General features: G+C 36.7%; 1 protein-coding gene across 1 annotated transcript in view; it reads right to left on the reverse strand.

Moving 5' to 3' along the window:
• LOC130228354 (whirlin-like) overlaps window positions 1-11394 on the reverse strand; it is a 65910-nt gene extending 54516 nt beyond the window's left edge. The window contains exons 1-2 of the mRNA XM_056456792.1: window positions 11168-11394; window positions 1426-1551 (exon numbers count right to left, since the gene is read on the reverse strand). Of these exons, the coding sequence (XP_056312767.1) occupies window positions 1426-1551; window positions 11168-11332 (291 nt within the window). The 5' untranslated portion in view covers window positions 11333-11394. The remainder of the gene's footprint in view (window positions 1-1425; window positions 1552-11167) is intronic.
• Between the last annotated feature and the right edge of the window lie 237 nt (window positions 11395-11631).

The following is an 11631-nucleotide window of genomic DNA, read 5'->3' on the forward strand; positions in this document are numbered from 1 at the left end:
GACTCTCGGGAAAAACGAAAACTCGAGTATTGGCAGGTATAATTAAAGACATAAAATTATCCCAAAAGCCAATATTCTCCCTCTCTTCTCTGATGGGATGGCAGGCCAAATCAAAGGTTACCATGGGCCAACTTTGGCCAACAGGTCCTAGTTTGGGCATCTCATATTTTTTTATAGAATTTATAGTTTTAACAAAGCTAACCCTCTGTCCTCCTAGTCCAAAACCTTCACATTTCTGTCATCAAATAAATGATCCTTGTCACTTCTGTTCAGACACAACACTCTTATCCCAATCCTTGATAAATAAAGAATGTCAATGTGGTGTTGTCCTTCTAACCTCACAAATTATGATAAGAAATGTCTGACGTCTTGTTGCCAGAGAAAGTAAACAGCAGCCCAGACATGAGACGATTACAAATCAACCCTTTTGTTAATATTTTTTGCCATGCAACAAAGCAGCGAGAATACAAATGAACAGTTGTGGACATGCACAAGCACGGAGCTGCATTACCAAAAAGGTGACGTAAAATATTTATCTCCGAGGTTGAAGCTTAAGCTCTGAATAAGTCAAGCACAAGAGGTTACAAAGAGGGAAATGTCTAGACTGATAAAACCATGCGAAGTCAACAAAAAACAAACACAAAGGATTGATTATTATGAGCGAAACAATCCATTTCCACAGATTAAAGCGGAGTGATGCAAGGGTATAGACTCAACCCTCTGATATTTTCCAAAAAGTCTGCCTGGCAGGCTCGTTCTCTGGCCGACTGGAGAAAAAGGAAGCATCTTTCATCTTTCTGTCGATGGATGGAAGCCAAAATGTTAAGAGCTCGCTCAATCTTTTATGAGGCCAGCTTTGGATTTAGTGCAGCTTTGTTTCTACATCTTCCAGTTTGGCAAGGGCCACCTCGGCCAATATACTCACACCACAAATTTAATTAGACAAACGGAATGTGGTCACGTCGAACTACAGCAAGACACTTGTGGCATTTACAAAAACCAAATTCAAACATCATCATTTCTGAAACGACTCGTTTTTGTTGTTGTTTTGTTTGTATTATTTTCAAGTGAGCGCGTGATGAATCTTCCCAGTCAAAACACAATGACTTGCAGATTCAAACGTGATTAACTTTCCTGTCAGATGTCAGGTGGTATGTAAATTTTGGCCCATTAAATAAGACATCATTACTGATGAATCACTGACTGGCTGAATCACTGATTGACTGATGAGTTCCTTCAAACCTTATTAATAAATCACTGCACACTGCTCGCATCCAAAAGTGTCATTAGACTGAATTTTTTTTTTTTAAAGTGTAAGAAATTGGCTCACGTCTGAGACAGGTACAAATAATTGCAATGAAGTCAAAGCCGGCTCTCTAATATTTGCCAAGTCAATTTTACAAGTTGTGAATCAAGATGTTTTACCTTCAGTCCGCTGTACTCAGCAGCAGAGCCTCGGTCCACTCCAGTAATATAAATGCCCAGAGCGTATTCAGCACCGCCTCGAATCATCAGACCCAGAGATCGGCCATCATCCAGTGAGATATTCACCTGAGAAACACACACATACATACATTTTTAGAATTTTATCATGCTCATCTCACTTGTTTATGCATTCACTAACAAGTCCTCGCAGTTGTGCATCTCCTAGAGCAATCTAAGCATACGTGTCCAATTCATTCTCTACGGGAGCTTAGCATTAGGCTTCCACGGGAATCGTGGGATTGACAGCTGAGAAGGGGTTGAGAGTGTCAAGAAGTTCAGCTTTATACAAATGAGCTGGAAAAACAGCAATGATGTCTGTCACAAGCATTTTAAAACCTACCGATAGTGCTGAAGTTACTGGTTGAGTCAATGTCTAAAAATCAGACAGCCATATTTCAGATTGTTTTCTTTCTTTCTTTTTATTATCATTATATTATTATTATTATTATTATTATTATTATTATTATTATTATTATTATTATTATTATTATTATTCTGAAACTGATAATAATAATGATTTTGGCTTTTTAACATTTAACTATAATCAACTTCAAATCATAGCTGCAACATGATTCATGTATTTTTTAATTAAAAACTTAAAGACAGACAATATTCTATTTCAAGTGCACTACAAACCTGAAAGTGTGCCAATAGTGTAATTGCAAATCAAATGTAGCTGTTAATAATAAATTTCTCTGTAAAAAATATAATATCATATGTATTTGTCTTAACTTTATTCTAGAAGTTCAATATTACCCAGGAAAAATAAAATTACTATGTGGAGGAGCTATGGGCATCACAGAGAACTATCAATGCCTGTAAATGCAACTTGAAAACACTTTTGTCAGGATCTGTTGAAAACGTAAGACCTTTAATACATGATAAAACTGTGAAGAATCTCATGTAAAGGTTGTCTAATTAGTATAGGGCATCTTGGGACTTGAAGATGAGTAAATTCACAGCAAATTCTCAATTTGGTGAAGTATCCCTGTACTATCTATAACAGATGAGGGAATAAATGCGTCGCTGGAATTTATTTGTTTTTTTATTTACTAATTTATTGTAAATTATTGTACAATGCACATTTGTTGGGGCAATTGTGGCCTAATGGTCAATGAGTTGGACTTGTAACCCAAAGGTTGCTGGTTCGATTCCTGGTTCCAGTAGGAGTTATGGTAGAGCAAGTGAATGAACTGCAGCTGAGGTAACAACTGTGCAAGACACCTAACCTCTAATTGCTCCCTGGGTTCTAGAAGCAACCTGCTCTGCGTTTATGCTCAGAGAGTGTGCTTGTGTGTGTGTGCACTCACTCCCCAATCAAAATGTGTGTGTGGATGAGTTAAAAGCAGAGGACCAATTTCAAGTATGGGTAAAACCATACTCAAGGTTCACTTTAGTAAATGTGTCCTGTCTCAGCATTCTAATGACCCCACACATCATTAAACATTAATTCAATCATCAGCTTATTCTCTTTTTCCTAAGTCACCACAGCAGAATGAACCATAAACTGTTACAGCATATGTTTTACAGCGTATGCCCTTCCAGCCACAACCCAGTATTGGGAAACACCCATACACTACAAACAATTTAGTTTATTCAGTTCACCTATACCGCATGTCTTTGGACTGTGGGGGAAACCGGAGTACCTGGAGGAAACCCATGCGAACATGGGAAGATAATGCAAACTCTACACAGAAACGCTAGTTGGTCCAGCCGGCACTCGAACCAGCAACCATCTTGCTGTGAGGCAACAGTGCTAACCACTGAGCCACCATGTCACCTAGATGGATTTCAACTGATCATAAGTAAATGAATAAATTTAATGGAATTGTATGATACATTGTGGTTTATACTTGGGTTCATTTCGATATATTATGCCTCTGATCATGGTTCCTCTAAACCCTAGGCCCTTTAAGGCCCTTGCATTTTAAACTTTTCCAGGCTAAAGAAAGAACTTTTTTTTAGTCTTCAGAATTTTCCTTCCTTTGTGGTAACATACACTCAATTTATAGAATTTTTGTGGAACAGTCGATACTGTATAAACAAAGAATACTCGAAACAGCCAACCATAATTATCTTTTGCATAATTAAGAAAAAAAAGCTAAAAAAGTATAGTAATTAAGGACTAACCAAACGTTTGTGACTTATGCTAAAGTATGGTAGCAATTCTAGTATTATGGATGTGACATTTGCAGTAAAACTCAATACATAAATTCACAGTGAAAGTATTTGTTAACATTATATTGAAACATCTGTTTTATATTTTGTGCTGTGCCGCCCTACACATCACAGTGCATCTCAGTTTTTCATTTACATAAATCATAGACACAGAGAGCAGCATTATAACAGAACCATAAAATGTATGTAGTATGATAAGACAACACTGCTTCTTCATCATCACGACTGATTCAATGTGATTTGAATACTTTAGCTCACCCATGAACATGATTTTCTGCAGGAGTCCTGTAGGATGCAATGAAAGTGACAACTCCCATGATTCCACACTAAGTCACTCCATCATCAAACTAAGGCTTTGTCAGTTGTGCATTTATGGCCTCAAGTGGCAAAAAATATATACTACGCCTTTAAATAATAGGCTATTAAATAATATCTTTTACACGTTTTGCATGCTTTGTCAAACTATTACATTCAAGTAATACTATTAAGTTAGTAATACATCAAAAAAGCAAAGTTGAATTAAATAAAATACCCATGCAATGACAGTATTTAAAAGCAATCATATTTTACAGACATACCTCCAATTCATCAGTGCCATTTCCAGCATATTAAGTGACACTCAGGAAAAAGAGATTATGTGTTAGTGGGTGGGATCATTTACCTCCTATCTGGGAATGTTTGCACACTTCATTTTTCTCATCAGTTATGGACGCCCATTACTAAAAAAAAGGCAATGAAGAGGCGGTGACTATAAATTGATTTAACCGCCCATCAGGGTTTTACTGATGCTCAACTTGAATGAAATACCAATAGAATTCGAGTTTGGGATGCAGCACAACCAACCGCTGCGTTCTCCGAACCCCAATGAACAATTACCAGCAAATCAAATAAAGCTGTGTTTATTACCTCTCTGTGGGCTCGATCTTTGAGGTGATTATGTTACATCAGTTTTTATTCATCCTGCGTCATTTAGCACTAACACAATCAGCAGACGGGCAGAATTCAGATATGATTCTCCTCAGTATTATTTAGACTACGAACGTGGATTCTGCATATGAAAGGTAATGAAACACAGAGTGTCTAACCTTTTACCAGATGTGTCTGATTGGTTAAACTGTTGTGATAAAAGTAAATTATTGCTGACTGGACAGTTTTAGTCAGAATTGACAAAAATTTTATTAAGCTCTGTTCTGTAGACAGTGCTAAAATACATGCATTATTAAACATACATGCACACAGGTCAACAAATAACAGTCCTTTTTCACACTTCATGCACTACACGTAGTGTGATAAATGGGGAATATGGATTTGGCTAGTTCATCTGCACTCAAATGATAGTTCAGATGGGTCAAATCAATCACACTGACGTAAAGAGCATTCCAGGTGAGTTGGGCCTAAAGCGTGCCTGAAATACTGTTTGCAGCAGCTCCAGAGTCAAGCCAAAACCGCACAAACCCCCACTAAAGACTCACTGCAGTGAGCATGCTCCACTGCCTCCATCCAAAACATATAGATCACTGTCAGAGCTTGTAATTAGGACTATCTTGAGTCATCCATAATCAAATCTCAAGAAACAAACTGTTTTTGTTGTTGCATTAACCACTGTCTGAAGTTAGACAGCCCTTACGAGTGAAAAGCTCCATTTTATAGGTTTTTATAGTGTAGGTGGATTAACCTTAATGTTATACAGTAATTGCAAACACTCCACAGAGTCCGAACAAAATTAGAGATTATAAAAATGTATGTAAGTATTTTATTTATTTTGTCTTTCCTAAATAGCCGATTTCAAATATCAGGGGCTGTAATTTAATGATCTAGGCGCAAAGTCTAAAGCGCATGGTGCAAAAGCCTTAAGGGCGCGATTAAATCTACTTTTGCTATTTTAAAAACAGAAAAATACGCTCTGCACCCCAGCGCATGGTCTAACAGAGTTGTTCTTATTCTCTTAATGAGATCTGGGTGTGTTTTGAGTATAACGTTCATTAAACCAATATCATCTCCTATTCCCTTTAAGAGTCAGTTGCATCGCATCATGGCACATTTGCTATATACATTGAGGAATTTGTAAGTAGAAAAACTGAACGCTTCACTAGCAAGAGAACAGTTAAACAGAAAATCTGCACACAAGGATAGAGAATGAGCCTCCTCCATTCGGCCTCTTTACTTTCATTTTCTCTTTACTTTACTCCTTTACTTTAGTGGATAAGGTATTTTTATATTTTGGGTAAGGCTTAAAACGAAAAAATGTTCATCCAATTAAAATTTGTCAGTCTGACAATTCCCAAAATTCTGATAAGTAGCTCAAACTGTCTGTCAACAAATGTAGATTTAAACATCTGCACAGTCGTTCACGTGCATATGAGAGTGACCAGTAAAAGCAAACACTCAGTCAAAACTTTTTAAAATACTGAATGAATATTGGATTTACTTTTGCACGCTGGAGGAAGGATGACAGCATGGCTGAAGTATTTCTTATAGACAGGTAATGTTATGGTTTAAAACTATTTTAGTCACGCAAAGCTTATGTAGATTGTGTTGTGTTATGAATGAGTGATATGCACAGAAGGGTTGTTCAGAAATCTTCCGGCAAAAGATTGATATGACTATTTTCAATTTCATAAGGGACTTTTTACAGCATCGATAATGTAGATTTTAATTTAGTGTAACAACAAAACATAAGTAAATAGAGCTATTCTGCCTAGCCTGTTTTACTGAGGTGAAGTTGGTTTTATATTCACGTTGGTTCATTTCGGAACAATGACAACCTTTGACGCGCTCCCTATATTGTTTACTGTGCTACTTTGAATATTCATTCAGAAATATCATGCAAGTATGGCTTAGTAATAAGTGTAATTCAGAGAGTGAGACCAGCGATCCTTGCATGCATGAAATGTTGCACATTCTGACAAGTTTTGCTAACTACACAACTGAAAACATGTTAGATATAATACAGTTTTTTGCTCGGAATAGTAGTATTATAAAGTACAATGGCGATGCAGTGGCGCAGTAGGTAGTGCTGTCGCCTCACAGCAAGAAGGTCGCTGGTTCCAGCCTCAGCTGGGTCAGTTGGCATTTCTGTGTGGAGTCGTATGTTCTCCCTGCATTCGCTCTGGTTTCCTCCGGGTGCTCCGGTTTCCCCAACAGTCCAAAGACATGTGGTACAGGTGAATTGGGTAAGCTAAATTGTCCGTAGTGTGTGAGTGTGAATGAGTGTGTGTGGATGTTTCCCAGAGATTGGTTGCAGATGGAAGGGCATCTGCTGCATAAAAACGTACTGGATAAGCTGGTGGTTCATTCCGCTGTGGCGACCCGGATTAATAAAGGGACTAAGCCGAAAAGAAAATGAATGAATGAATGAATGAATGAATAAAGTACTATAAAGTTTTCTCACTGGCGAATGACATGATCTAGCAGGTTGTCTACTATCATCTTTAAGATGTGCGTTCATAATATCAGAAGTTGTGGCTTTGGACGGGAGGGGTGGGACTGTGTTTTTAAAGATATTATGCAAAGCGGTTAGCATTTTGGCAAATCAACTACAGCACCATTAACTAATTAAACTTATTGTAAAGTGTGATCAAATCTATTTTAATCTGCTGACTGGTCCTTAATAGTTCTCAGTTATATTAATGGTCATTATTATCAATGTTAAATGGTAACTTTAGTTCATTTATATTTTGTGGAGATTATATATATATATATATATATATATATATATATATATATATATATATATATATATATATATATATATATATATATATATATATATATATATATATATATAAATCACAGCATGAAACCTTACTACAAAGAATACATCACAGTTTCCACAAAATGTTAAATGGCACTGATTATAACTGATTTCAAGTACTAATAATGATAAGAAATTCTGAATAGAAAATCAGCATATTAGAATGAAACTGTTCCTGTAAAAACAAAATTTACTATGATTTTTTCTCTTATATTTAAACTGTTGTGCAAATGCAAAACACACAAAATAAGCTCTAGGTCCTATTAGGGGGAAAAACCTCTGATGATACCTTGTACACTGAGATAAAAGATGTTAGTCTCTTGAGTCAGTCGTGGCAGATGCTTTATTTAGTACTAGAACGTGTATTTGGCTGCAGTGTTTTAGTCCTTGTCGGCAGTGTTGTGATGGGCGACTGCTGTCCTTTGGATGTTTTTAGCTGAAGAGGCAGAATTTGGGATGAAGGTGTGAGAGGGCATAGTGAACAAAGCTGATGAATGTGCGTGCGCGTATGTGTGTGTGTTAATGCACCTATAGAGAAAAAACCTGCAGAGCTGGTTTGCAGCTAAGAGGAATCCCTGAGTTTGTTTGCATCCACATTCTTAAGCAGATTATGTCATAATAAGCCAACAATACATGAGGTCTTGTAAAGGCATTAACCAGTTTTACTTTATTGAAGGCCATAAATGGATTAAGCATAAATGAATAAACTAATAATCACAGCTTTTTTTCAAAGATTATTACACAGAGATTAAAAGATTTTTGCCCCTAAGACCGATTCAGTTGGTTTATGTTCTTGTGTGATATCTGACAAGAACATATATACAGTTTTTTGCAAAAGTCTGGCCATAGTATAGTATAGTAATGTGCTCTTTCTTTATAAGAGAACATCACAGTGAAATTCCATTCGATTTCTACAGAAAGATAGATAATGTCATGTTTTTGTCATGTTGTTAATATCAAACTGTAAAATAGGCTCTGCAAAAGTTTGGGCACCCTCTTCTTTGTGTGGATTTCAAAACCTGTAGTCATAATGCTGATTGATTACAACACAAAATTGATTTGAGTGGCTCAGTGAACCTTAACAATCCTAACACAGGTGCAACCAATCATAAAAAAGGATATTAAGGACAGCTGATTGGTAGTTGTGCTTCTCCTTATTTTGAACCAGAAAGTAGCAACATAGGGAAGCTAAAAAAAAAACATTGTAATGACTTAAAACAAGGATTCATCATCAACGTGAATTAGGATAAGGATGCAAAAAGCTATCACAAAGGTTTAAAGTCTGTCTTCATCGTCAGAAATATAGTAAGAAAATGGAAGGCCACAGGAACAGTTCTTGTGAAGAATAGATGTTGTTGGCCAAGAAAAATATCTCAAAGGTAAAGGTGAAGATTGGCTAGAATGGTCACAGACAAACAACAGACCACCTCCAAAGAGTTTCAGGAACATCTTGCAGCTGGTAATGTCATTGTGCATTGTTCCATGGTCCAGCGCTCTCTTCACAAAGAACAGCTCAATGGAAAGTGATGCAGAAGAAGCCTTTTCTGCATTCTGCCAATGAGAAGAGTCATTTGAGGTATGCAAAGGCTCATCTGGACAGGCCTGAATCATTTTGGAAAGATATACTGTGTGGACAGATGCCACAATCGTAGGTGCTATGCGTAGTGGGAAAATAACACAGCATTCCCGGAGAAGAACATGTTCCCTACCGTAAAATATGGCGGAGGGTCCATCATATTGTTGGGCTGTGTTGGGAGTACAGATATTGAAAATCCTTGTCAGAGTTAAAGATCACATGGATTGCACCCAGTATAAGCAGATTCTTAAGAACAATGTTCAGGAATCAGTCAAGAGGCATGCTCAGACATGATACAATGTTCTAAAATGGCCATCCCAATCCCCAGACTTGAACATCATTGAAAATCTATGGATTTATATGAGAAGGGCTGTTCATGCTTGGCACCCATCAAACCAGACTGAACTGGAGAAATTTTTGCAAGAAAGAATGGTCCAAAATGCCTTCAGCAAGAATTCAGGGACTTATCCTTGGCTATAAGAAGTGTCCACAGACTGTTATTTGAGCAAAAGGTGGCTCTACAATAGATTGATGTCATTATTCTGTTGGGATGCCCACATTTTTGCACATGTCTGTTTTTGTTAAGACTTAAATTGCATTGAATCTCTTGAATAAATAAATTTTATGTAACTGAACTGAAATGTTGCTTTTTTCCATAGGGTGTAAAATATATCCAAATGAAATCGCTGATTTGAAAGGCCAGTAGGCTATGGCTTGCAATTCTGAAAATTATCAGGGGTGCCCAAACTTTTGCATAAAACTGTATATCCTCATCCTGTGGTACAATACAAATGCTGTATTTTGAGAGGATATTATATGAGCCATAAGATTTCCATTAGCTATGTTTTCATCTACCCATTTTTATGAGCATTTTTCACTTTTACATGAAAAATTAAAGTAAAAAGATGCACATAAGAAAACTTAAATACATTTACTGAAAATGATTCCAGCACACTCATCATAACTGTCACATGATTTTGTTATAACAAATCATGTGATAACAAAAATGTGCACAATGGGATGCCATTAATAGACAAACCACCAGACAGTCCACATAACATCTGAAATGTTGATTAGTTTATTCTAAAATCCTTTAGCCAAAAGCCCATCATCAAAGTGATTTAATATTTTTACCTCCAGAATTTAATTAGAATCTGTGCTCACAAAGAGTGGTATCATGGCTTTACAGGCCACTGTGTGTTCATTGTTTTTTGTATTTTGAGGCGCAGGTAATTTATTATAGAAGAAAAAAGGCCCACAGTGGCTTCTCCTACTGCAGCAATTTCTATTCTTTATGCGATATTCCAGTTTTGCGCAAAAGTCTTATTTGCATCTTTGCATGGAAACATATTGAGGATGGTGACATGCTGTAATACTATTAAAAAATTTAAGATGACAACATGTAGAGATGCAAACTATTATGTTTAATGCCACTTAGTTTTGTACAAAGTTTTGTAAATGCGGTTTACTTGAATTGGTAGGTTATTTTTTTGCATGTAATCTGGGATAACAGGTTATTTAAATCAGCTGATTTTAGTGAGTTATCACCTTATTGACGTACATGAAAATGTGCTCACTGAGACATTTGGATCATTTCTACACTTCTTCGAGCTGTCAATTCTTACATGAAGCCACAGATGTTTAACACTTTACAGCGTCACGCTGAATTATAAATCACTTGAGCTCCGCTGAATCTGAGATGATCGCTGTTTTAATGGTTCCATAAAATAAAAAAATAATTTGACGTTAGTTTTAGTCTAGTTTTAAGGATATCTATTAGCTAGTGTGCTCCAAAACAGTGACAAAATCTGCGTTTAGAAACTATAATACTGATATAAACATCCAAAGCTTGCAGTTTGTCACTTCTGCTTTAATCGATCAACAACCTCATACTTCAGTTTCTGTAAATTTATTGGGACAATAAATCAAATGCTCTCTAGTCTCTGATATGCCCCGCCCCCTTCAAGATGCTTCTCATTTGCTTTTTATTTGATGTGCTTTTTCTCAACCACACTTACTGGCAGAGCTGTGATAAAACAAAATGTTAGTGACTGTTTTTTAAAGAGGAGGAGCTGTTCTATGGCCCCCCCTATCTTTTACAGTTGAGATTAAGTCAAACATCGAATAAAAAAAATGTACATTTCAAAGTACTTCACGTGACCTTTAAAACATACCTTCTTCTCAGTGTTTGTGTGGAGGTCTGAGAGTCTTCCTCCTAAGCTGTGCTGCTCCACCAGGTCTGGAGGAGGGGACACGCTGCGGCCCTGAGGGTCCACCCATGTGTACACATGATTGGTCACATAACCACCCGGGATCCGCCCCATTGAACAGACTGACATCGACAGCTTCTTCGAGCCCTTCAAGACCTGTGAAGAGAAAATCCAAAGATGAGGACTGCTGAGAAGGGAACAAAAATAATCATTCAAAAAAAGTTGATCAACTCTCATTTGTGCTTGTTTATATTGTCACAGTTATGTTTAGTTCTGTTTGTTTTGTCTAGTTTATGCTGGCTTTTGGTTTGGATTTTCCTTGTTTCTTTTTCCTGCCAGTCTTCAGTTAATCACAATTGTTTGATTAGTTTAGACCTGTTTGAAGTTTGGCTCATTCATCCTTGTGTCAAATATATAAGGATTAAAAT

The sequence above is a fragment of the Danio aesculapii genome, chromosome 5, assembly GCF_903798145.1.
Source record: "Danio aesculapii chromosome 5, fDanAes4.1, whole genome shotgun sequence".
Taxonomy (NCBI): domain Eukaryota; kingdom Metazoa; phylum Chordata; class Actinopteri; order Cypriniformes; family Danionidae; genus Danio; species Danio aesculapii.